The sequence below is a fragment of the Phaethon aethereus genome (genome assembly GCF_964289735.1).
Source record: "Phaethon aethereus genome assembly, chromosome: 20".
Classification (NCBI taxonomy): Eukaryota; Metazoa; Chordata; class Aves; order Phaethontiformes; family Phaethontidae; genus Phaethon; species Phaethon aethereus.
Genome location: NC_138596.1, coordinates 590,152 through 616,671, shown reverse-complemented (window position 1 = coordinate 616,671; position 26,520 = coordinate 590,152). Strand labels below are relative to the sequence as shown.

At 55.6% G+C, this 26,520-nt stretch overlaps 2 protein-coding genes across 2 annotated transcripts; both read left to right on the top strand.

Annotated features, from left to right (window-relative positions):
* Positions 1-1,342: 1,342 nt before the first annotated feature.
* LCNL1 (lipocalin like 1) lies at positions 1,343-4,944 on the top strand (the record flags this gene model as incomplete). The annotated part of the gene is made up of 7 exons (XM_082008795.1): positions 1,343-1,435; positions 1,734-1,873; positions 2,472-2,542; positions 3,189-3,299; positions 3,881-3,982; positions 4,212-4,237; positions 4,828-4,944. The coding sequence occupies 6 exons, from the start codon at positions 1,343-1,345 to the stop codon at positions 4,235-4,237; spliced, it is 543 nt and encodes a 180-aa protein (XP_081864921.1). The 3' UTR covers positions 4,828-4,944.
* A 12,101-nt stretch (positions 4,945-17,045) lies between these two features.
* On the top strand, positions 17,046-18,254 carry LOC309412246 (olfactory receptor 1E16-like; the record flags this gene model as incomplete). Its single annotated transcript, XM_082009118.1, has 1 exon — positions 17,046-18,254. The coding sequence occupies one exon, from the start codon at positions 17,046-17,048 to the stop codon at positions 18,252-18,254; it is 1,209 nt and encodes a 402-aa protein (XP_081865244.1).
* Positions 18,255-26,520: the final 8,266 nt, after the last annotated feature.

Below are 26,520 nucleotides of genomic sequence, written 5' to 3'. Positions count from 1 at the left end.
CAGCCTGAGCCCAATGGTGCTGGATCCGACCTTTCCTCCCAGCACCCAGGGCTGTTGGGGGGCTCCTTTGCTGCGTTGTTTGCGGCACCCAACATGGGGAGGATGGGGAGCAGAGGTTGGGGAAGGTGCAGTGGGGCAGCCGCCGGGGGTGCGGGCAGGGGAGAATTGAGCTGAGATGAACAGGGGTTTGTGCGGCACGGCGGCTGGGCAGCAGGTCTGGGCAGGCAGGGATAAGCAGTCAGGCTGCCCAGCCCTGCCTGCACGGGCTCTGGCTCCCAGCAGGCAGCGTGTCCCCAGGACACCCTGTTCCTTGCCTAAGACCCCAAGGCCACCCAGGCAGGAGTGGGGCTGCGTGGTAGCTGCTCAGGGTAAATGCACGGCAGGACCAGGACCCCCGTCCCTGTCTCCCATCCTCCTTGGCTGCCTCATCTGCCCCCTGACCAAGGTAGGACCATGCTGCAAAGAGCCCAAAGGGAAGCATCCATCCCCCCCCACCTCCTCCAGAGTGGAGGCAGCCCTTTGTCCCCCTCACTGCCCCCCTGCCCCAGAGCGGGGGTCCCATGGTGCCCAGCCAGGCATGGGGCTGTGAGGAAGCAGCATGGACCCTTTTGGGGCTGTGAGCCCAGGAACCTGCCAGAGCCAAGGCACGGGGGACAGGGGACGACACACCCTGGGAAGGAGGGGACACTCCCACAGTGACACGAACTGCATCCCCTGTCTGCCCCACGCTGGCGCGTCCCCCTTTGAGGACCCCGATTGCCCCGGAGTGGCTGGGTGAGCCTGCGCAGGCACCGTGGTGTCAGGTCATGCCGGCACCGTGCAGGTGCCTGGGTTTGGGCACCACCCCAGAGGCAGCCTCGGGGCAGATGCCAGCCTGGCCTGAGGGACGGGTCACCGAGCCCCTTCGTGATGGGTCACTGGGTGACGGTGCTGCCATGGCCCATGCCGGGAAGGACCTCCCCACTCCTCCCAGCAGCCCTCCGTCAGCCAGCCAGGAAACAAAAAGCTCTCTTTGTTCTTTTACAAGCAACTAAAGTAACCGTAACCGGGAAAATCCTAAATTTCAGCACTGGTGCAACAGCTCCTGCAACGCCGCTTGTCAGCCGCTTCCTGGGGATTGCAGGCACTTCCTTCTTCCGTGAGACCAGACGCTGTTTACCCCGCGGTGTCTGCAGCCTTCGAAACCACCACCTCGCCCAAGCCAACCGCAGCAGCGTTATCCGTGCAGCTCGGCATGCCGCAGCGCCGGGGTGGGCAGAGGCGGGGAGCACAGCACTATAAAGCCAGCAGCCCTGCCGCCGTTCTCCATCCTGCTGGCGAAGCTGGAGGAGGCTGCAGCAAGATGAGGACTGTGGGGCTGAGCCTGGGGCTGGCCCTGCTCTGCTTGCTGCATGTGGAGGCTGAGGACCTCAGGGCTGCGGCTGACAAGAGCAAGGTGATCCACAGCATCCTGGGGAAGGGGAGGTGGAAGCATGGCCTCTGGTCATCTCCCCAGGGTGGGGACTGGAGAGATGTTTTGGTACTGGGGACAGCTGGGGACTCTGCAGCCACCGCTGGCTCTACTGTCACACACAGGTGAGGGCAGCCACCCAGCTCCAGTGTAGGTGCCCCAGCAGGGATTTTGGTGCCTAGAGGGGATGCGGGTGTCCCATGGCCTAAGGGTGTCCTGGCTTGCTCTCCGCGGAGGGGACAGCCCCTCCCTGCTCCTCCTCACAGCCCGCCCTTGCTGCTAGATTGCAGGGAAATGGCACATCATTGCTCTGGCCTCTGACTCCGAGAGCTACCTCCGGAAGAAGGACGAGCTGAAGATGGCAATGGCCACCATCACGGTCCTGGGGGAGGGCGACCTGAAGGTCTCTTTTGCAATTCCCACGTAAGTGTCAAGCGCTTTTCTCCATGGGCTTCACTGACCAACCTCCTCCCTGGACCTTCATCAACAGGTCTTCGCCTGGGTGCCTCCACCCAGCACCCACCAAAGACCTGGGCAGGGGCTGAGGCTGGGCCACCAGCCCCACAGTTTGGAACAGAGGCTCAGGAGAGCTGTATCCTGGGGACGCCTTCTTCAGGGCAGGCCAGGCAGGCTCAGGGCAGCACCAGCCAAGAGTGGTCCCACCATGGAGGCTGAGACACCCCACTGCTCCCAGCCAGGGATGCAGCAGGATAATAAGGCACTGTAAGATTAAAGCTTTCCCAGCAGGACCAGCCTCATACCACCAGCTCAGAGCATGAGCAAGGGAACGGCTGTGTAACCCCATGGGATGATCCTCAGGTGCCAGCGCTGTGCCCTGCCAGCCCAGGCACCCATTGCTCCAAGGGTGCCAGTGGTCCTCCAGCCCCAGCCACACCCACACCATCCCATTCCCAAACAGCAAGTCCCACATTTAGAGTAGTGACCCTGGAGCCAGTGTCCTCAGGGGAGGGGAAGGGAGGGTCACTTCAACCCAGCCAGAGCATCCTTCACTGTTTTGCAGCCTGGAGGGATGTAAGAAATCGGTGTCAATCTACAAGCAAACAGGCGTCCCGGGTGAATACTACAGCTCTGGTGAGTGGGGGGAGCCGGGCCCCTGGGATGGGGCAGAGGCACTTCCGACACCCCTGTCTGAAGCAGCCAGCTGTCCCTGGGGACATGGCCCTCAGGAGTGCCTGTCTGCCTCTCCTGAGGCCCTGGGGTGGGACATGACTCTGTGGCTGGTTGCCAGCTGCCCCCCAGGGCTGGTCCACGCCAGCATGGCAGACCCTCCCTTCCCCGCCCTCTGGGAAGCTGCTCTGGGGTAAGACACATTCAGACTGAGCTTAAACCCTGGGGAAAAGCAGGTTCATTCTGCAACGGGGCTGTGGATGGGTGTTCCCAAGGGATGAAGCAAGAGTGATTTCCCACCATCCCCAGCTCAAGTGTTAGTCTGACCCTGGCCGGGCTACTCTGCTGTCTGCAGTGACCATCCCCGAACCTTCCTGCGTTCGCGTTCACGTCCTTCTGCTCTGCTGTGATCTGTGGGCTCCCCCAGGCTTTCAGAGAAGCCTCAGCAAGAGGAAAAACCAGGAGGGGGAGACAGAGAAGAAACACAGGCTGGGTGGACCTGCCCCTTGGCATCCTGCACAGGGCTTCACACTCTTACAGCCCTTTTGCAGTGTGGAAGCTCTCAGGAGGAGGTAATTAATTTTTCGCTTTCCTCCACGTCCTTTTGCAGAAAGAGGCAATAAAACAGCGCAAGTGGTGGATACCGATGGCAAGACATACGCAGTTATCTTTGCCTCCAGAGTGAAGGACGGGAAGACCCTGCACATGCTGAGGCTCTACAGTGCGTAGCCAGTGGCGATGTGACCGGGGTGAACTGCTCGGAGGTGTCGGGGTTCTTTGCAGTGTCCCAAGAGGACAGGAATCAGGGGGCCTGCAGGAGAGACCCCCTCCTCACCACTGCTGGTCTGCTGGGACCTCTTGCCCTGGGTGGGGTGCAGGAGCGGGGCTGGGGCTGCTGCATGTCCCCTGTGCAGCAGGGGAAGGGGCAGCGATTTGGGGCTGTCAGGGGAGGCTGGGGCTCTGGTTTCTGTGCTGTGTGGGAAGCCCATGGCCTTGGGTAAGTTGCTGGGTGAAATGGGGCAAAGAGCGGGGGTCCTCACGGCAAGGGGGGCAGAAGTGGTGGGGATGGGAACTAAGAGAGGAGAGGCTGTGCTGGTGCCAGGACCACTGCTTCATCTTGTCCCCTGGGAGGGGTGTCTCGTGTGCCTGGCCACCACTGCTCTCTAGGATCTCCACCACTGCTTCCAGCCTTCTCCCAGGGACCGGCATCCATCCCATCCTCACCTGGGCGCACTCGCCAGTCTGCCCAGGGGATGCAGGGACCAGCCACAGCCTGGAGCTAACTTGTGTCTTTGCCTTTAGGCAGAACCCGGGAGGTGAGCCCCAAAATCACTGCTCTATTCAAGAAGCTTGCGAGGGAGAAGAGCTTCACTGACGAGATGATCAGGATGCTGCCCAGCCAGGGTGAGCACTGCCCAGCACTGTGTTGGGCTGGCTCAGCTGATATGGGGAGCCAGGATGTGCTGGCAGGGACCAGCTCAGCCCATCGCTGCCACCACTTTGTGGTCTGAGCTGGTGGGAGAAGGTGCTCTGGCTTGGCACTTGCTCTAGTTCATTCCTGGGCTGTCTATTTTGGGTGCTAAATGGGACTAGACAGACCACAGCCCTGGACTCAGTCTTTTTATTTTCACAGAGGAATGCAGCCTCGATGAAGCATAGGTGGGTTGCTGCAGTGCAACATGGTGTTTGCAACGTCCTCAGCTGGAAATTACCCCGCTTTGTGCCCTGACAAGGGCCACCATCAACTCCTCAAATTACTCTGGGGGCCGAGTTGTTTGAATGTGTGCTGGAGCTAGCACCCAGGTAGGATCATTCCCTTTGGAGCTGCTCTGCAGTGGGGACCCCCAGGGTGCAGCTGCCCGGTGGTGAGCAAGGGCACTTGAACCAAAACCACCATTTCAGTGGAGAAACAGCTGCAGACTCACGCAGCAGCAAGGGCTGGGGACACCGGCTCTTGCCAAAAGGACCTTGAGGTTGTGGACCGGCAAAACCAGCCAAAGGCTGGGTTTGTGTCTCACAACGCAAAACACGGTTGTTGTTGGCCCACCCTGGTACGTGATTTCCCACCACACCAGTACACATTCAGCTGTAGGGGTCAGCAAGAAATCCATTGCTGGAGATGGCTCACGCTGCAGAGCTGGGGAGAGCTGGAAGAGAAGGCACTGATCCTGATGGAGAGCTTTGCTTTACCCTCTCTGTTGGCCTCCTCACCTCAAATACTCAGCCCACCTCTCCTGACTGTTTTCTAGGAGGTGCGGGCTGGCTCTTGCTGAGTGATGCAAGACCCACACTCTGAAGCTCCAGGCTGCTGCTCCACCATCCCTTTTCCAAGCTCGGTGGTCAAGGCTCTGACACGTCCCCTGCTCCTCCAGCACACAGTCCCTTCTTTTGCCAAATAAACAGAAACTCACTCCAGAGATTGGTGTAGCTGTCTGGGGAAAACCTGGGGTGCTCAGGCATGTGGGCCCTTCTGTTGTTCTCCTGGGCTCTGTGGATGGTGAGCAGCCACAGGAGCTATCCTGGGCTGAGCTCGCCCAAGCCAGGGCATTTTCAAAGCCCGCCAGACTTTTCCTTCCTGGGTGCCTCCAATGGGGTAGGGCCCACAGCCAGGCAGAGGTGAAGCAAGGGATGCAGTGAGGCTGGAAGTCCAGAAGGCACAAGGGACTGGGTGGAGAAAGGCCGTGGGACTTGGCCACAGAGGTTGAAGTTGGCGTTTGCAGGGCTGTGACCACTGCCACCGTGCAACTCACCTTCCCTCCACTCTCCTGGAGCTCCGCTCATCCACTAGCTCAGGCTGGGCCAAGGCACAGGCAAGACTCAGCTTGGGGACCTCTCAGCCCCACAGTGCCGCAGGGCTGGTGGAAGGTGGAAGGTGGGTGTCTGAATCCTCGGGACCCAAACCTGGAGAGCTGGTGCAGGGCTGCGTGTGGTCTCTGCCCCTGGGCACCGTGCAGAAAAAACCCATCCCAGAGCCAGATTATCTGGTGGTGGTAGACATCAGCCTCCAGAGCTTGTCTTGCTTTGAATTTATATTTCTGAAATCCCTCTCCATTCTTCTCTTCCTACTCTGTTCAGCTCCCAAAATCCACCTGGGAGCAACCACAGTCTGCCCAGGGTAAGCCATGTCCCCAGCCAAGCCCCAGCACCTCAGGCGTGCTCATGTCCAAGGGCTTGGCCAGTGCTTGCAGGCACTGAGTTCTGGCAGGGTATGAAGCAGCTTGTGCCTCTCCTGGAAAAGAAAGATCCTCCAAAATCCTCTCTGCTGGCCTTTCCACCCTGCCTGTCCATGGCCAGCCTGGCCAGTCACCCGGGCAGTTGTTTCAGCCCGAGATCTGCTTCGCTGCCGCATGACATAGCAGGTACCCCTGGAAGGTGTCATCCCAGCAGCTGAGTGCCTCAGGATGTTCCTCCTTCCAGGGACCGGGAAAATGCATTTGGGAAACTGCCCCTCCTGATCCTGAGGATCATGAGAGCTGGATACGTCCCAGCAGCGGCAGGACAAGGGACTTCACTGGGACTTCCTGGCCCAGCATCGTTTCCACCCTCTTTGGAAGGAGCCCAGCCTTTCCAGCGGGAATTCTCCCCGGCAGTTCAGCATTTGCCATGCTCCAAAGCATGGCTGGGCCCACATGCAGCTTTGTCTCAAGGCTTGCTTTCGGTACATGTATTGATGCAGATGAAAACATCCTGCTGCCAGCAGCGCTCTTCGCCGAGGGCTTTGTGTGGTGGCGGTCCCGATGTCTCCGTATCATATCCCAGCCAAATATTCCTTCCTGCCGTATGCAGGCGTCATGCTGCCAGACAGCAGTGCCATCATTTCTCTCCACCACCTGCATTTTCCACTCCTCCTTTTGTCCGTCTGTTTTCTCCCTGTGTCTCAGAGCAGGATGCACACAGGCTGCAATTTCAGCTCTTTTCTGGGTGTGAGTCCCCTCTGTGCAGAGCAGGTGGGGGGTCCCCACCGCAGCCGCCCTGATCCCTCAGCCCTCTCACCAAGTCCGTCCCTGTACCTGCTGCACATCCAATGCTCATCGCACTGTGCAGCCCCTCTCCCAGCACCCTGCCTTCAACAAAGGCAGGTACAGGGGCGAGGAGAAGCATGCAGGGACAGGGTGAAAGGAGGGTTGTACCTTCCTCCCCTTTATCCCCCCAGTAAACCTGGCCAGATGTTGTCATACATTGTTAATGACATGGGACTTTTCTTCCCTGAACGTTTCTAAGGGCTTCCTGGGCTGAGGCACCTTCTTGGCACTGGTGATATCCTGCAGCAAGGAGCTTCACCACCCATCTCTGTGCTCCCTTTCACCTGTTGCAGTGGTTTCACTTGCAGCTCCTTGGCCGGGCGCTGCGGGAGCGCGCTGCCGAGACGGGCTGGCAGGGACCAGGTTGGTGCAGCCCAGGCACCGGGGTCCCAGCTGGCTGCTGGAGAGACCAGGGGGGTCTTGGAGCAAGGAAGGTGCTGGACTGGCCTTTGATATATAAGGAGCTATTTGGAGACTCGCAGCTGATGGCTGTGGCACTTGACGATGATGTGGAGACTATCATCTTCTCTATTCATCCTCTTCGTGATGTTCCAGTTCTTAAATCTTTAACAAGTCTCCTTGCTCTCCCAGCTGTGCTGCTCATCCTTCTCTCTCCCTCCCCTGCTTAGGCCATGTCCCTTCTGGGGCTGGGTGACCAGACCTGGACCTCTACCCACCCAGGAAGGTGTGGGTACAGCCTGGATTTACATGGTGCCTTGTCTTGTTCCCCGATCTTCTAACTTCTCCTTGTGCTGCATCTGCCATCTTTGGCACCTGCTGCGTGTGGATGAGATGTTTTACAAGACATCTGTTGGCACAGTGAGGTCCCTGGGTGATCTTCCTCCCTTTTTCTCTCTCTCAGCCACTCATTTATCCAAGTGACGACCTTCCTCCCTAACCTATAGCAGCTTGTCCCCTGCAAGCTTTGATGAAGACACTTCCCAGCTGACCAGGGAATGTCTGACTCCCATATCTTGTTGACTCCAGAAACTGTATTTCTGAGCTGTGATTTTCCTGTGCAAAAGTTGTATTCAGTCTCCTCTGTGATATAATTTGTCCATATGTCAACCAGGTCTGCCATTTATTATAGCTTTTGTATCTGCCTGCTCTGCATAGTAGATCTACTTGTCTGTAGTTTCTTCACCTCCAACAACCTCTTTAAAAGGCAGCATATTTGCTTCTTCTGGTCTTCTGGTGAAAACTAGAAGTAGCAAAGGTGAGTCCAAGCAGCAGATGACACTGCAGTGAAAAGTTTGAGTTTCACACCTGATTTACTTTGATTGGAAATGTCATGTCCTCTGTCTTACTACTCACTTGCACTTCTGTATTGGTAGGACAGACCTTTCCAAGTTTGCAAAAGAGATTGTCTAGCCCAGCGATCCACCAAAGCTCCTCCTCAGCCAAGGCTGATGTGAAGTTTCTTCACTTTTCCATCAGCTTTTCTCTGAATACTCACTCTGAATTTGACTGGCTACCAGCCGAACACTTTCTAGTGTTATATTCCTGCTTCCAATGCCTTTGAAGAAAGGAATATATGTAAGTTCAGATGTCATTCTTCAAAGTAAAGGAGTAAGGGGACAAATTCTGGTGTCTTCATTGTTTGTCTGATTTTGTTGCTAGTTAACTTACCAGGGGTCATTTTGCTGTCGTCATGTGGATGCAGCTTCAGCAGGTTTAAGAACATTTATCTTATTTCTGATCAGCTTCTTTAAATTGATTTAATTGTGCTGGCTTCCATTTAGGCTTTCCCTTTGTAACGTTGTTTAGGGTTTGTATTTGCTAATATCAGCTTAAGTGCTCGGAGTGAATCTAAGCTGGTCTTTCCAGACAATGTGTGCCGTATGCGATATTTAATCCTCTTGACTTTCAATTTTTTCCCCATTTAAAAATAAAAATTGACTGTATCAGATTGTCTCTGGTTCTAAGTGTAGCACTGACTGTCACGACAACGGCTTTTTGATTTCAGCCCGTGATCCAGGTCCTACTTGCTGCTCAGGACCTGTGGGCTCTCAGCCATCCCAAAAACCTGAGCCCACGGGTGCCCATCCAACCTGCCTGGAGCAACCATGTGTTAGAGCTTCATGGATGTCCCTTTGTTTGTGACAGGCACTGGCACCACCGTCACCAGCTGGCAGTACGGTCACCACAGCAGGAATCACTCCAACAACATGCAGTCATCAGGTCTTGTCCGTCTGTCTTGGATGGTGTACAGTGAGACCATGGGGTTCCCCAAGTGCCACTGGATATGCCAGCCCAGCTGAGCCTTTCCTCACCTTCCAGCCTCAGGGACAGCCCCTCACCGGCATCTGGTCGATGGGCATTGGCTCTTGACAGCACAGGTATAAACGATTTGAACTCCCACAGGTCAGGAGTGAGTCACCTCTAAATTGCCAATTACTGCTTGTAGACAGCTCTGCGCTGGTCTGAGCCCCACAGAGGAATAAACACTGGTTTTGCTCCCTAGTTTGGGAAGGGGCAAATATAGCTCCTGTCTCCAGGCACTGCAGTGGCACAACAAGACCCCTGGAGCCTTTTCAGAAGTTAAGGCTGCAGAAGTTCAGAAACTTTTAATAACACCAACTGAGACCCATTAAAAGTGAAGAAAAAAACTCAGTGCTGCTGGGGCAGCGGGGTGCCCTTTCGGGCCATGGCTTCGTGAGGCACCAGCACCCAAAACACAATCGGCTTCGGGTGTTCCTGCTTCCCCAGGTGTTGAAAGCTGTTGAAAGTGTGTGGCTGTTTTCAACCTGGGTCATCTCAGGACATGGTTTTATACCCTGGCTCCATGACTGGCTGACGGAACACAGCTGATGGGAAGTGGCTGGTGTCTTGAAGGTGGGAAGCAATGTGGCTGGGGACTTTCCAAGCTGCTGGGGTCAGCATCACCTGAAATGTGTGAATATGCATCAGTCCCAGCAATGCCCAATATCAGTGACGATGTGCCTCTTGGGGACAGCAAAGCTTTGGGGACAGGTTGTTATGCTGGAGCTGCCATTCAGAGAAGACTCAGCAGCCCCCAGAATGGGGTAGCACAAACCTCCTGATGTTCATCTAAGGCAAATGCAAAGCCCTGCCACTGGGCTGGGCTAACCCCGTGCAACTGGGCAGGCTGGGCCTGCAGGCAGACGGCAGCGTGGCAGGAAAAGCCCAGCGAGTCGGGCAGGCGACAAGCTGAACACGGGTCAGCAGGGTGCCTTTGCAGCAAAGGCAGCCAGATGCATCCTGGTCCGGATCAGCGAAGGGCAGCCGTCAGCTCAGCGGGACACTTGTGAGACCATGCTGGGAGAGCTGGGTCCAGTTTAGGGGTCCCCAGTACAAGAAAGGTCCTGACAAACTGCAGAGAGCCCAGTGGAGGACACAAAGCTGGTCAGGGCCTGGAGCACAGCGTGTATGAGGAGAGGGTGAGAGAGGTAGGCTGGTCCAGCCTTCAGAAGAGAAGGTGAAGGACACATCTGGCTGCTGTCTCCAGCTGCGTCAGGGGAGGATCTGGAGAAGCAGACAGACTCTTCCTGGAGTGCTCAGTGGTAGGATGAAGGGCAACATGCACGAGCTGGAACACGGCAAATTCCAGTAGGACAAAAGGAGAAAATTCTTCATCATGAAGGTGGTCCTGCACTAGAGCAGGTATCCAGAAACATAGCTGAGTACTTCCCCGTCCTTGGCGGTATCCAAACTGAGGTGGACAAGTCCCCAGACAACCTGATCTAACTTTAAAGCTGGCCCTGCTCTGAGCGGGGGCAGAACCAGAGACCCTTGAGGTACCTTCCAACCAAAATGCTCCTGTGGCTCCCCAGGCCATGGAGATCCTGGTAATGAGGAACCCAACTGAACACAGCCAGCCGAGCACCAAACGCTCATAGGAATTATTCACTCATTATTGGCCACCTGTAAATTAATTATAACTGCGGCCACCACCGGGAAGGACGCCCACTGCTAACACAGGTGCGCTGGGTGAGCTCTCGGCCCTCTCCCCGCTGCCGCCATGGCTCTGCCTGGCGCAGCGGCTGCGGCCAGGCGCCTGTGGGCAGAGCAGGGCAAGGCCGAGGCTGCTGCGGTGAAACAGGAGGAGGGAGGCTTTAGGCTCCAAAACACACTTGTGTGCACTGAAAGCAGGAAGGGTGGTTGAGTCATAGAATCATAGAATCTTTGGGCTGGAAGGGACCTTTCCAGGCCATCTAGTCCCCCCCCTGCAGTGAGCAGGGACATCCCCAACCAGAGCAGGGTGCTCCGAGCCCCATCCAGCCTGACCTGGGGGGTTCCCAGGGATGGGGCACCCACCACCTCCCTGGGCAACCTGGGCTGGGGTTTCACCACCCTCAGTGTCAAAAATTTCTTCCTTCTATCATCTAGTCTAAATCTGCCCTCTTTTAGTTTAAAACCCTTACCCCTTGTCCTATTGCTACAGGCCCTGCTAAAAAGTTTGTCCCCATCTTTCTTTCAGAGTCAGAGGGGCAGGGAAAAGTGCTGCATCAGGGAGAGGTGGTCCTGTTTTCTGGCCAGCGTCCCCATCATTCTGCCCTCCCCAAAGATGTGGGTGCTCTCAGGCCCCACCCTGACCTTTGCAGATTGATGCATCTCGGGGGAAACTTCCCACCCACATTCCCAAATTTCTCAGAGGTGGAAGGTCTCGGAGCAGCGGTTCAGAGAAGCAATACACCTTACACTTGCTAGAGCCCCTTAAGTCACCCTTAAATCTAGGTGAGCTTGTCTAGAAGAAACTAAGGTTATCCAGCAAAGCCAGGAGGTATATTCTCGGTTGCAAAAGTGGTGAAAACGAGCTAGAAAAGGAAAGCACAGGCTGAAGAGCCAAACTGACGTTGCTGGACTCAGGCTCTTGCTCGAGGGTGTCTCTGAGCCACTTTGGCTACCGAGCGTGCCATGCCGCTCCAGCTCCACCGCAGGACCACCCTCTGGGTGTCTCTAGCTGCTAAGAAGTTCAAAGGCAATTTCAGACCTGTCCTCCAGCCCTGGCCCCTGGGGGTGCAGGGCCTCTTTGTGGCGATGCTGCTGGACCACCCCTCGGCGGGGTGTCCACAGTCAGGCACTGGGCACAGGCCTCAGCACACCGTATTCCCTCGCAGTGTGCTTCCCTGTTCCCGCGGCGTCCCAAAGCACTGTGCCTGAGGGGCTGTGCAGAGCCATTACGGACTGTGCTGTAACAGGGGATCTTTTCCCAGGTGCCTCCTAGGAGCATATTGAAATCACCCTGGTGTCCCAAACCGCTGGTGCTGCCAGACACACCTAGTGTGAAGGGAGAAAGCATCATCTCAAGGTAAGCCGTGCAGATGCTGGGTCACCGGTGTCCCTGACATCTGTGTGGGGTGAGTGCTTGAGGGCAGGACAGACGAAGGATGGAGGAGGGAAGAAGTCAGCCCCATGCCAGGGTCCTGGGAGGCCAGCTCTGCCCTGCTCTCCTCTGTGCCCCTCTCCCATGACCAGCAGACACAGGGGTCCTTGCAGCCCCTCTTGCGTCCCGGCAGCCAGATGAGTAGCCGGGTGCCTGGAACACGTCTCAAAGTTCACAGCACCACAGCTCACCCGCTGGCACCACAGCTGGAGCCCGGCCCCTACCGCACACACGGCTCTGCCCTGCTGCAGTCGTGTCCCCCGTCCACTCGTGCTGCCTCTTTCCCACCCGTGTTCCCCGTCTGCCTGGGATGCGGCTCTGCAAACACACCAAGGCCGTGGCGCTGGCCTGAGCTTCGCACAGAGCGGTGCCCATCGGCTGCTCCCGAGTCTACCTCGGGCTCACTTCTCGTATTAGATTTGGTTGCAAATCAAATGCAATTTAATTAGCAGAAAGGCAAACAGACACTTCCAATGACTGGCTGATCATCCAGCTAATGACTATCGGATCAGCAGATTTAATCGCAAACCCCTACAGTTATCGGAAAATGAAATGAAGATGTCACTTGCATCCTGGTCAAACAACACCTTTGACATCTTCCCTGGCTCACAGGCTGGAGGGCACTGCTGGGGGACACGCATGGTCTGCCGTGCCTCATCCCTCCTGCCCCCTCCACCTCCCGGTGAGGCAAGTGGTGCCACAGATGCCAAGCTGGTTTTCTGGTAGCCCAGGCTGTGGCGATGCACTGAGGAGACCAGATCCTGGGTATGCCCCCAGTTCTGGGAAGGCCACAGGGTGCAGGGAGGGAGCTGGGGGTGGGTGCCCTCCCCAGGGCTCTCGTGCCAGGTTTGTCTGTGTGCCATCTTCCAGGTGAACCAGGCATGTAGTTTTCCACCTCTGCTTCATTAAACCAATGCAAAGGCTCTGTGGACACCTACTTATACTTGGAACAGGTTTATTTCAGGTAAAGGGAAAAGTTTTCAGTGGTGACAGAGAGATTTAGGAACCAAAACCCCTCCTGCCAAGTGAGCACTTGGGGCCCCAAACCTCCTGAGAAGGCATCACGTTGAGACCTTGGCTCCTTGTCCAAACCCTGGTGCATTAGATCCAAGGAGATGATTCCTGGGTCAAAGTAATTTTTGAAACTGGATTTAAGCTGGTAGGTTTTGCAGGCTTGCCCACAGGTTACCCACAGCAGTGTGCTTGAGTCCAAGGCTCTGCTCCCCAACACCACAGTTGTCTCCCCGCTTGGCTTTGCTTCTCCGGGCTGACCACATCAGGCTGTGTCCTCTCGGATGGACTCTCCCCTCTTCAGGCATCCTGGCAGCCCTGCTCAGCTTCTTCCTCCTCAAGTGGGCTCCCCACTCCCTGTGCACCACGCAGCAAGGTCTCACTAACATACGACAGCATCAGTATTTTCCCACATGTACTTTTCTGTTGTCCCCATGGCTAGTTTGGCACCCTGTGCCACACTCATGACTACCAGACCACCATGTCTCCAGCCAAGGACCCTGTAGGCAAGCAAACTGCTCCATAGTCCCAGAGCTCCTCTGCCCACCTAATTTTCTTTCTTTTTCTTTCCTCTAAAACCTTGCAAATGCCTGGTGCTGGATTCCTCTTCTCTCATTGGACTTAGTCCCCATCACATCAATGCTGTAGGAGAAGCAGCATTTATTCTTCCCGAATTCAGGTGTAGCCATGCTCCCTTCCCACAGCCCTGCTGACATGCAGCAAACCTCTGAAGACTCTCCTCCCTTCTTGATGCTGCTGTGCCCGTGCCCTCATGTTGTCACTGGCCACCCTACCTTCACCATAAATTGTCATTGTCCTCCTGGAAAACTGGGGGTGGGCGATGTCTGATTCCAGGGCACTGAACTGAGGAGCACGGCGGGGCTGCCTGTCCTTCAGGTACATGGCTGAAGGGCGTATATTCATCTCATAACACTACAAGCAATTTTCACAGTCTTCCTGCACTCCTTCATCTTTCAGTGCAGACTTTGCTTACCACTTCTCAGGCTCTTTTCTTTCCTTGCAGACTTTCCACTCTTTCCAAATATCCTCCTTCGTGTATATATGTTGCTCGTTTGCTAGAGAAGCCCTGCTCCACCAGCCTCTCCCTTGTGCTCAAGAGAGAGTTTTTAGCTGGGTTTTGCACTGTTGCTTTCCTGAAATCCCAGCTCTTTCCTACATCTGCATGCTCAACTTTTCAAATCTGCCCAGCTGCAGTAACCACCTCCCCTCACTTGTCCTGATTTGTGCTTGTTCACAGCCACAGCCACCAATCTGCTCCTATTGATCTTCCCATTTACGCAAAATGGCATTGACTCATGCCTACTCTAGCTGAAGTTATTTTCTCAGATAGCTCTTCTAAAAACAGCCTATTTTTCAGGAACAGGTACAAAAAAACCCATCAGCTTGCTTCATGCTGTGACCTGGTGAAGAGATATGTGAGATGTCATATCCAAGGATATTTGGAATTTAAAGACAAAGCTGTGATTTATAACTGCCCTCCTCTCCAAAGAATTACTCTTCCTGGAAGAATTTTTTTCCTGGGTCTTTGTCCTCATCCCAGTCTGGCTGGGGAATCTGCAACAGGCTCCCAGCACCGTCTGGGCAGACCTTCCTTTCCCTCCTTCCCAAGGTGATTTAGATCCAAGAAGATTTGTTGATGGTGCCTTTCAATGCCTTGTGTTGTGCTACCTTTCCTCCTCACTTCCCTTTCTTGCCCTCTCCTCCTATGACCTCCATTGCCCCTGCTCTGGTCACACCAGTTATTTCTCTGACCTCTGGGAACATCTGCTGTCACGGGTGGCTCCATGTAGTAACCTGAGTTCCTCCATACCAGTTTTGCATGAGGCCACAAACGTTTGTGTTATTTCACTGGACCATCTGTTCCTCCTGAGCCAGAGGAGACACCAGCCGTTTGCTGCCCATACCCAGCTGCTCTTATCCCTACGGGTGCTTCCCTTCCCTCTGTGGTCATGCCCTCGTTTACCAGCTCCTACTCTTGCACATCCCAAACCAGCAGGGAGAGTACATGCCTCGCCTTCAATCTCCATTCCCTTCGTGGTTCAAAGCCTAGCATCAGATCCTTGAATCACAGAATCACAGAATCATTAAGGTTGGAAAAGACCTTTAAGAGCAGGTCTAACCATCAACCCGACACCACCGTGCCCACTAAAACATATCCTGAAGTGCCACATCTACAAGTTTTTTGAACACTTCCAGTGATGGTGACTCCACCACCTCCCTGGGCAGTCTGTTCCAACGCTTGACCACTCTCTCTGTAAAGAAATTTTTCCTAATATCCAGTCTAAACCTCCCCTGGTGCAGCTTGAGGCCATTTCCTCCCTTTCTATCACTGGTTACTTGGGAGAAGAGACCAACACCCACCTCACCACAACTCCCTTTCAGGTGGTTGTAGAGAGCGATAAGGTCTCCCCTCAGCCTCCCCTTCTCCAGACTGAACATCCCCAGTTCCCTCAGCCGCTCCTCATCAGACTTGTGCTCCAGACCCCTCACCAGCTCCGTTGCCCTTCTCTGGACACACTCCAGCACCTCAACGTCCTTCTTGCAGTGATGGAGCCCAAACCTGAACATAGGATTCAAGGTGCGGCCTCACCAGTGCCGAGTACAGGGGCACGATCCCTGCCCTACTCCTGCTGGCCACACTGGTGCTGATACAGGCCAGGACGCTGTTGGCTTTCTTGGCCACCTGGGCACACTGCCGGCTCACGTTCAGCCGGCTGTTGACTTGCACCCCCAGGCCCTTTTCCACCGGGCAGCTCTCCAGCCACTCCTGCCCAAGCCTGGAGCGTTGCGTGGGGTTGTTGTGGCCGAAGTGCAGGACCCTGCACTTGGCCCTCTCCCTCCTGCTGGCGTGCCTCCTTGCATTAGAAGGGTGTCCGTGGAATCTCCCAGGCTCAAGCACCCCGGCCCTTCTTGTGGCACCGAGCCCTGGGCCGGCTGCTCCCCCTCCCTCCCTGCTCACACCCCCACCCCGACTGCTGGGCACCAGGACAAATACACAGCCCATCCCTGAACCTCCGTGTTGTGGAGCACATCCGCAGCACGGTGGGGATGTCCTTGTTCCCTTTGGAGGTAGCATGCAATGTCATTTGAGGGTGCTCAGGTCTTCTCAGCTTGGCACCCACCTGCTCTTCACACCTGGCAGAGGCTCCCATGCGTCTCCCTGGAAGGACCTGGTGGCAGCTCTGTCAGCTTCTTGCAGGCTTGGGTGAATCTCTGATCGTCTCCTCACTGCTCCTCCTGTGGATTCAGTAGTTTTAGGTTCACACTCTTCTGTATCTCATCTTCATTTTTCCCTGAGCTCCAGTTTCTCGTTGGATTCAGAGTCTTTCCCTTTTCCTGAAGGCTAGTGGCTCTGCTTTTGCTTGCCACCCTCAAGCCTGTTTGAATTACACAATCACCTTCAAATGCCTTTTTGGTCCTCCTGTGACCTCTCAGAGGTCCCTCCCTTAATTGCTTTCCAGGTGTGAGCATGAGGGTAACATCTGCAGTGCAGCACTTGCAAGCAGACGCTTTTGTCTGTAACTTTTAAGAACTTCTCTTTTTTTTGGAGCGGGGTAAGGTCTGCTCCCACTATCTGTGATGGAGAGGGGAAGCAGGAGATCTTGCTGTATCTTCACGAATGGTGTAAATTTAATTTGCTCCCATGAAGGGCAGCAACTGTTCAGCAAGGCAGAGTCCAACCTGTCTGGGTTTGTGGAATCTTTAGACCACACTACAGCTGCAGCCCGGGAAACCTGGAGAGGGGAGAGGAGCCACTCTCGTCCACTCTCATTAACAGTCCCTGGGATCCTCACTGACCGCAGTGGTGAGGCCCCAGCTCTCTCTGGTGTCCTTCAGGTGACACAGAGTTGGGGGTTGGCTTGAGGATCGAAACTCCGTGGGCTGAGACTTGCCACCTGCCCGCACAGATCCCTGAGGCCCTGGAGCGAGGTGTGGGGAGTACCAGGGGCAGTGGCACATCTTCAGCCCACAGCACAGCAGAGTGGAGGGCTGGTGATGCCCCACAGCAGGGGTGAGCACTTGCCCTCCTTCTACCTGTCTGTATCTCCTCCTGCTCTCCCTGTAGATGAGCCCCGAATCCCTGCAGTGGGGAAATCTCAGCAGCCCCACCATGTTCCTTCTCTTGGGGTTTTCCAGTGCCTACAGAGCACAGTTGACCCTCTGCCTGTGCTTCTCACTCGTTTACTTGGTGACGGTGCTGGGGAACCTGCTCATCGTGACCCTCGTCTGGCTGGATGCCCACCTGCACTCCCCCATGTATTTCTTTTTGGGACACCTCTCCTTCCTGGACATCTGCTACTCTTCTGTCACCCTCCCCAAGATTCTCAGAGACTCCTTCTCACCGCAGAAGACCATCTCCTTTCTGGGCTGCATCACACAGATCTACTTCTTCCTTTGCTTTGGGGGCTCCGAGTGCATGCTCCTGGCTGCCATGGCCTATGATCGGTACCTGGCCATCTGCCACCCGCTCCACTACCTGGCGCTCATGAGCAAGAAGATGTGCCACTGCCTAGTGGCCATATCGTGGCTGAGTGGCTCCTTCTCATCTCTGATCCAGGCCCTCCTCACAGCCCGCTTGCCCTTTTGCAGGTCCAACATGATCGATCACTTGTTCTGTGAGATGCCCTTTGTGCTGAAGGCGTCCTGCAGCCCTAATGCTCCCCTCAACAAGGCCGCCCTGTATGCTTTAGCTGGGACTATTGCGATGGGCTCTTTCCTCCTTACTCTCGTGTCGTACATTCACATCATCGGGGCTGTCCTCCAGAAGGGAGCAGGGATGCAGAGGGCCTTTGCCACCTGCACCTCCCACCTGACCGTGGTGTTCCTGTTCTTCGGCGCTGGGGCTGTTGTATACCTGGTGCCTCACTCCAGCACCTCCAAGGAGATGGACAAGGTCCTTGCCCTGCTGTATGCCGTTGTGACCCCCATGCTCAACCCCATCATCTACAGCTTGAGAAACAGTGAGGTGAAAGGGGCCATCAGGAAAGCCCTGTGCAGGGGGTGTTACAGATGGCCACCAAGGGTGCAGGCATTGCCGCTGAGCAGCCCCCACCCTCCCCACGGCAGGGATGCAGCTCTCAGTGACCCAACACAGGAGGGGTCTGGGGCTCCCAGTCAGGTGGTGCCATGTGGTGCCGGTGGGGGCACAGCCGGTGGCTCCTCACTCTCCCTCACCAACGCATCCAATGCTCAGACCCATTATTGCCCAGTGGGCACCCGGGGGCTGGGTACCTACTTCACAGCATCGTCTCCCTTTGTGTCTGAAAGCCGCTAGCACGGCTGGATTGAACTCACACTGCCAGCTTCAGAAAGCCCAACTTACGCAGGTACGACCCCGGGCGGGTGAGCTGTGTCCCATCCCTTCCCAGGAGTCAGGTACTGTCCTTCCAGTGTGGAGCACTGCAAAAGTCTTCACCCCCTCGAACTGGTGGCAGAAGGACGGCACACAACCTCCTCTGGAGACCTGAACAGACTAGGACGGGATTTTGTAAAATTGCTAATTGCTTGGCCACAGGAGTTCTCCCAGTAAGTAATTCTGGGAACAATTTTCCTAATAGGTATTGCCCAGGTAGGGTAGCTGTACTGGCTGTCCGCACGCTGCATTTGATGTGATGGTGCCCTTGGTAAGCCTTATTTTTTTTAATCATTTATCTACACCAGGGCTTTGTCAGGCTTTCTGGAAAGAGCTTTTATTCCTAAGCAGAACCCTTTCTGAGGTGAAACACTGTGCAAAGCACAGCAGTAATGCTCGGCTGTTTGCATCTCCTGTTAAGTGGTGGATAATCTCGTCTGGGCTGGACTTGCAGACACTGCAGAGCCGGATGTCTTCCCCTTAATGCAATAAAATATGTATAAGTAGGAAAACCATTGTCAGGGGATTGATCTTTGTAGTTTCAGGACTCGAAGTTAACCCTGGGAACAGAGACCTGTTTCCACATGCAAAATGGTGGCAATAAGGCAGGAGCGTGGGCGGGAGAACAGATTAATCTGGTTCATGACGAGCCTTCAGGAAGGGTTCAGGGCCGCTCAGCAGCACGCGGAGCGGGGAAGGTGTTACTTGGTGGTCGTAAATAAAGGGGTGTGAAAGGGTGCTGTGACCACTGCTCGGTGTTGTGCAAGAAGATATGCCTGCAGGCACAGCAAAACATGGCCTCCTCGGACCTCGGCCAAACGCTGGGTTGGGATTTCGTTACGAGTAAGACTCTGTAAGACTCTTACTTAGCAGAAACTATGGGAACTGGTTTCCTGTGATTGGAAATACCCCCATCCCTGATGGAGCCAAGGATTTCCCAGTAGGAACACAACATGTCTTATCCCACTCAGGCGAGGACGCAACGCATCCTCTCAGAGCACACGGACAAAGACAGGGCCAGTTGGGGAACCCAGATAGGGAACCCATCTACAAAACTGGCAGCTCCTTTGGAAATAAACCAGGAATTTCACACCCCTTCCCACCTACGGTGCCCAGGGCGGGGTGAGCCAGAGCTATCTGCCACCCCTCTGCTCTCCCTACTGACAGGGAAAGCTGTGATTTCATGACTGCTCCTGCCAGTTGTAGCTACTTTAGTATTTGGCTGGGTATGCACCTCTGGAGGTGACAGGCACGGAAGGAGGATGGGGAACCCCTGGGGCAAGGAAGGGTCAGGCACCACAAGTCCTGAGTGTTGTTCATGCTCAGCCTTCATCAACTCATGCCACCGATGGGCAAGATCACACCACGATAAAGACCAGCAGCATCACTAGGGATAAAAGAAACATATATCCCTTTCATCAGGCTTACCTGTCGGGGAAGATCACTGCTTTCTCTAGAGCACTGGTCCCCAAAGTGGGGTGCAGGAAGAAAATATTTTTGGTACTGTTAAAGTAAAATAATAAAAATTAAAACTAGTGTTTATTTAATCTCTACCTTGTCCTTTTAAAACTTCTATTATTGTGTATCCTTTAAAATGTACATGTATACAATTTATGAATATACATATATTGTGAGTGCTCGCTCAAAAGTTTTTCACTGATAAGGGTGCGCGATCAGAAAAGTTTGGAGAGCACAGCTCTACAACAACACGTGAACAAAAAACGCGTCTGAGGAAGTAAAGATTTACTCATAGCAAAAGAAGATTTAGGGATGAAATGGGGATCACTTATGCAAACAGGACATATCCAGCCCTGGGATCAGGTGGGACGCACGCCAGGGTGCCGAGGAGCTCATCCAGCACCCTCTCCAGCACCCTGGAGCCTCTTGCTTTGACCCCATGGAATCCCTTGGCGGGGCTGAAGCTGGCAGGGAATTTCTCACCCTTCCTCCCTGCCCTCTCGCAGAGGACCTGCGGGGATCGCTCTGCCTCAGACCTCAGTAGGAACACACTGTTCAGCTGCAGGCAGGGAGAAACGCAGCTAATGATGTTATCTCTGCACTGGCACCGGCCACCACACAGAGTGGGGACAAGGGAGGGTTTGCTCTGCTGCCCCTGAGGATCCGTGCACAGGAATAAAAGCTCTGAGCTGCCTGTGGAGCTCACATTTCTCACAGGTGTGCTGAAGATGAAGGTAATTTTCTTGCCCCTGGAGTTGACACTTCTGTTGGTGCTTTTGCCCAGGCCTGGGCAAAAACCCCTCTGAAAGAATATTTTGATGGAGAGAAGGTAAATGTGCTGCTGAAGGAAGTTTTGCCATGGTGGAGGACAGGGAATGTGCTTTGCTTGGATGTGGTCTCCACGAAGGAGCAGAGGTCAGACAAAGCCCACCTGCCGGTTTTTGCAAGAACCCCCATTCCTTCTGGAAGTCAAAATTCCTCCTGGCATTCGACAGCATGACATCTGGGTGCGTGAACGCCTTAGTGGGTGAGTCAGTGGGCTAGTGAGGGTCACAGAGTACCTGGGTTTGGCCAAGTGGCTCTTGCATCAGGTTAGCCCCTTATGGCAGACCTCTGCTCTGCCTGCAGAAGGGATGCTTGTCCACCCATCAGCAGCCTGGGCAGAGGCTCTCCGTATCGATCGGTGCAGCCATTCTCTCTAGCTCACTGGGAAGTGGCGTACCATCACCATAGCTTCCCACTCCAGCTGGATCGAAGACCTCAAGAAAAATGGGAAGATGATGTCTGTGAGCACCATATTTCACTGTGATGGTGAAATAATCATTGAAACTTTGATTCCTGGGTAAGTGTCAGTGCAAATCTTCTCATTCGCTATGGCTTTCACCCAGGGGTCCTCTACTTCTTGCTCTTCATCTCAGTTAGTTCTTGAGTTCTTCATAAAATATGGAAAGGAAGAACTACATGGGTCCCTGGGGGGTGGTTGCTTCCCGTCCTGCTTACACACGTGCTGATGGTGCACAGAGCTATCAAGAGCTGGTCTCTCGCCGCCAACCGGGAACGGCAATCAACCAGCTGTAGAAAAATACAGTGGATGTGGGAACACCTGCCACGTGGCTGGAGACTTCAGGAGGTGAGACCAGTGCGGCTGCTGTGCCAGAGCCCTGCACCCAGGCAGCAGATGTCCAACAGCTTCTGCTACTGCCTATTTGGACACGAGGTACAGCCTAGTTTGGCAAAAAAGGAGGAAGGGACTGTGCCAAGAATCCCTCCAGCCTGTGGAGGAGGTTTACCTCTCCGAGTTTCAGGTAGAGTCAGAGAATTAATTCATCCCTGGGTTTGTAAAGCACCTTTGAGTTAGCGTCGGAGACTGGAGAAGCATCGCTAAAACACAGAAGTTAGACAGAAACACTTTTGTATTTAATCTACCTTTACCAGTGAAAGATTGTCTTCAATCCCCATTCTGGAAGCATGTCTGAGAGGCCAAAATCGATCGAGCTTCTTCTCAGTGGAGATGACTGATGTGTCTTCACATGCTTTAAAGATCTGATGAGAAAATTAGTTTCTTCTTTTGTCTAGCACTGGCTAGGTCCCCTCCATTACCTCTGCATTCAACCCAGTTAATTGGGTGATGACCCTGTTCCTCCTAGAAAGGTGTCCAGTCTTGGTTAGAAGATGATGAGAGATGGAAATCTCAGCATTCCCTTGACAACTTCCTCCCAGCCACCCCTGATGTTGCTAATGATGCCTTGTCTCTAATTGGAACTGCCTGAACTCAAGCCCCAGGTGCAGAAGCCTCTCCCAGAAGCTTCTTCGGCTGGAGCAACCAAATGACCTCTCAAGCTGCTTTTTGAGGAGGCCCACTGGGAAAGCTGAGGGATTTGTGTGCCATCAGTTGGAGTCCCATGGTCTTTATTTGCTCTCCAGCCCTGCAGGATGCAAGCAGATGATGATGGTCCTAAAAAAACCCTGATCAACCTGGTCAACACACAAACCCCTGTAAGTACCGGGGGAGCACAAGGGAGGAGATGGGACCTGACCCAGCAGCAGGATTAAGCCTCCCCAGAACAGGACCCCTCCGTAGCACACACGATGTGGGCTACTCCCCACCGTGCAGGTTGCAGTTTCGTGTACCACCACAAAGTGTACCATGGGGAGCTAGGGCCTGCCATGCCATGCTCCCCGGGCCAGGCCCCTCGGGTAGCCGTGCTGCCCCATGAGGCTCTCCACCCATGCCCAGGGATGCCTGTCCCAGAGCCCAGCCCAGCCCCACACCCCCCTGGCTCCCTGGCTCTCTCTGTGGACCATGCTGGAGTCAGGATTTGGGGCTGGTGCCATCTGGGGGTCCCTTTGCTGCGAGGCACAGTGGGGCCATGTCACAGGGTGTCCCAGGAGAGGCCGCGCAGTGGCTGTGAGCACGCGCTGGTCTACCAGCACGCCCAGTCATCGGTGAGGGTCGGGGCTGTGTTAACTGGGGCGAGGTTGTCCAGGAGCATCCTCAGAAGTCAGCCCCAGCCTCCAGCATGTGCGATGCAGCACTGGGGGACCCCAAACTCTCTTTTGGTGCAACTGAGTCCCAGCAGGTCCCCCACGGAGGTGTAAGATCCTAAAGCTTGCAGATTTGGGCTGTTAAAAGCATGCGCTCTTCCCAAGACTAAATAAACTACTTTCTTCAGGCCCTTCAGGGCTTAGGAGCCCTGGGGGTGGTTTGGTGGAAAGAAGTGATGCTTCTCACAAGCACAGTAAGAACCGATGGCTTTTAGGGGGCCTACTACATCTAAAACATCCCACCACTTTCTCCTGCAGGGATGGATCTCACCAGTTGTGGCCTGGTCGATACAGACTATGCCAGCCACACCATCCTCCTCAGCGACTGGCAATACCAGGGGCTGACCATCTCAGTGCTGTTTCTCTACAGTAAGTGCTGGAGGAAGCACAAAAAGGTACAGTGATGCCCAGGGAGGTGAAAGGCATGGCGGGGCTGACCCTCCAGCAAGCCCCTGCCAGCAGGATGGGAGCTGCCAGGCAGTTTGTCCCGCTGCTCTGGGGGTGTCGGGGGGCTGGGTGCTCTGGCAGGGCTGTGTGGGACCCTTGAAGCCCAGTGTCACCCCCATGGGAGGAGGAGGTTTGGGGAAAGCCTGCGTTTTGGGAGGTTGGGAACAAGCAGCCATCTGCAATGGGCCAGACCCTTGGAGCTGGGGCTGGGCTTGCAGCAAGCAGCAAGCACCGCTCCGGAGAGGGGAATGGTTTCAGGGCATCACGAGATGACTCAGGCCCAGAAGAGCAGGTCCCACCTCGCTGCCGGCCCCACTCATCCTCAGTGGGTCAGTGCTGGAGGATCCAGCTCAGCTCTCCGCTCCGCAGCCCCCAGCCCCACTGTGCTCCCATGGCCCTCTCTGCCTCCCCACCCACCTCTTGCTCCCGACTGAAGAGATGGTGACCATGTTCCACGGCTGGGTGTGATGCTGCTGGTGCTTTGGCCTCACACAGAGGTGCTTCAGGTTCTCAGGTATCCCCTGTCCAGGTAGGAATGGGGTGGGGGTCTCCTCCCCACTTGCCAGGACTCACAGACTCCCCTGGAAACATGCCAGTGCCCCCCCAGCCACCTCCTGTTTGCTCCCACTGTTCTCGCCCAGTGGAATGTTGCACCAGCAGACCCATCTGCCTCCTCCACAGACCCTCTTGCCCCAGTGCCCCTGCTCGGCGCTGCCCTGGCCCCAGCACTCCTGCGCTGGCCTGGTGCTTGCTGGGTTTGCCTCTGCACAGACCCATGGCTGGTTCCCAGCCGTGTGGCACGGATGGCTTTGCTCCTGGCCACAGCCGCGCTGCAGACCTGTAGTCCAGGTCAGCTTCATAACTCCTCACCACTGCAGAACTGGTCCCTGTGGTCCTCGCCCCCACTAGAAGCCAGACCCTGGCCCCAACATGGAGAGGGGGAACCCCCAGCCGCTATGGGACTCTGGAGAGCCCACGGTGGGGCAGGGTCACCAACCGCCCCATCGAGGGTGCACAGCCCTGGCAGGGCCATGTTGGCTGCAGTCCCTGGGGATCTGCCCCAGCCCTGGCCCTATCGGCCAGCGGGATCCCAGACAGCGGGTCCCATCGAGCAAGCCCCTGCCCTGGAGGTGCCAAGCCCTGGCTGTGCAATGGCATCCTCGTGCTGCACAAGGACACCCATGGCCAGGAGCACTAGTCCTATGGGTGCAGCCAGAGGTGCCGGGTTGGTGACGCATGGGGACGGCACCCAACAGGAGACTTTGCCCACCAGCTGAGCTTGGCCTCTCTTGTCACTTGGCAACAGGGACAACGCAGGGCAGAAGAGGAGCTTGGCTCTTTCAGCGTATTAAAATCTCTGAATTTATTAGGGATTTGTATCAGCATAAATGGGACCAGTTTGTCCCAGTAACCCTGTGGTTTGGAGCAGTATCTGTCCCAGTAACCCTCCAACCCCACCTTCCTGTAGAGCAAAAAGCAGCAGGTTAAAGATGTGGATATTGGCCCCAGTGTGGGCACTTGCCCCAGTTCTTCCAGCACCATCACCTGGTGTGCTTGCTGGTCCCAGAGGTGCGTGTTAAAATTGAGAAGCAATTAATGAGTACAGAGCTCCAGCAAATTAGAGAGCAAAGAAAATGCAGGGTCTTTCCTTTGGAAGTAAAATCCCAGACAGCTGGCAGGAGGAAAAGGCCAAGAAAATTAAGGAAGAAAGAAAATTTTAAGAAATATCTATTCTGCTGGAGGCAGATGACAGGGTTGCAAAGAGCATTGTCCCCACAGCCGGACCCATGCCACGGTGTCAGCCATCTCTGCCTGCACCGTCCTTCATAGCTTTGGTGGCAGCAAGAGCCATGGGCAGGCAGTAGCCCCTGCCAAAGGCCAGCCCGGTGTCCCTGGCATGCCGCACCCCCAGCCGCTCGCTCTTGGCAAACCTTGGAAAGCTACGGAGCAGGCTGACAGCCTGCCAGGGCACCGCTGACGCTCTAACAGGGCTCCTGCTGCGAGCGCCGTCAGCTGGGGCCGAGCCCAGCTACGTGGCAGGGCACCGGCCGTGGGAATCCCTCCACCAAGAATTAGGGACTGAAAAGGTAGCACATGTCGGCCAGCGGGATCCCAGACAGCGGGTCCCATCGAGCATCATGTTGTCTTGCTCTGCCAAGGTCTCAGATCTGTGCCTGGAGCATGGGGCCAGAGATCAGATGCCTGGATTTTGCAAAGCTGTCTGCCTTGGCATCCCCTGGCTCCGGGGCAGAAACCCTTGTGCAGCCCCGAGCAGCTCTGCAGCACACATGGACGCTGGGGGTGATAGCCCAGGATCCCTGCCGGACACAGCGGTCAGCATGACTGGGGTGTCCACGGGGCATCCCTGGAGCTGGTGGCTGTGGAGGCACGTCTCCCTGAGCACCCGCTGTCCTGCAGCCAGCTGGGACGTTTGTGTCCCGAGGAGGACCCAAGGGTTGGAAAACAAGCCCTACAGATGTAAGCCTGATCCAATGTATGTGAAGTGTGTTCAGAAGGGAGCTCACTCCATACGGACCCAGGGACGTGGCTGTGACTGCAAAGGGAGGGATGTTTTGGCTGTGCATGGCTCTATCCAAGGCCAGTGGCTGCAGCTGAGGTCGGACAAACTCAGTGCTCGCAGCCAGGGATGTGACGCCTCCCGCCGTCAGCCTGGGCGTTGCCCCAGCAGCAACACGACCCACACGTGGGATTTCCCAGCCCCTCATCCCCAGTTCATGCCAATCCTGCGGGACGGGGGCAGTAACCAGCTTCCAACACCCACCGTTTTCCCCTGACCTCCGCTCCCGGGGCCTGGCAGAAACAGCATCTCTGCTGCCCCGCGCTCCCCTGCGTGCTGGCTGCGTTCCTGCTTTTGAGATGCGATGTCACCAGTCCCACATGTAGAGACAACTCCACGCAGAACAGCGATGCCGCCAAGCTAATGAGCGCTCAGAGCAGCTGTCCCACGCCAGTGTTTTGGAAAACGCTCGTGTTTAAAGGAGGGTGGTTTGTGGGGGCAGGACAAGCCCGGTTTCGGTGGCCTTGCTGGTGGCGTTGATGCCTGCACAGGCACCTGGTGTCCCAGCCCCCCACCCTGCAATGTGGGCATCCGCGGGGACGTGGACATCACCCGCCGGCACCCTCTGAGGGGTCTCTGCCCCCCAAGCCCACGGGGGTGTGCGTGGGGAGGTGGGCCGAGGTGATGGGGGCCGCTGCGGGGGTGCGGGAGGCGATGGGG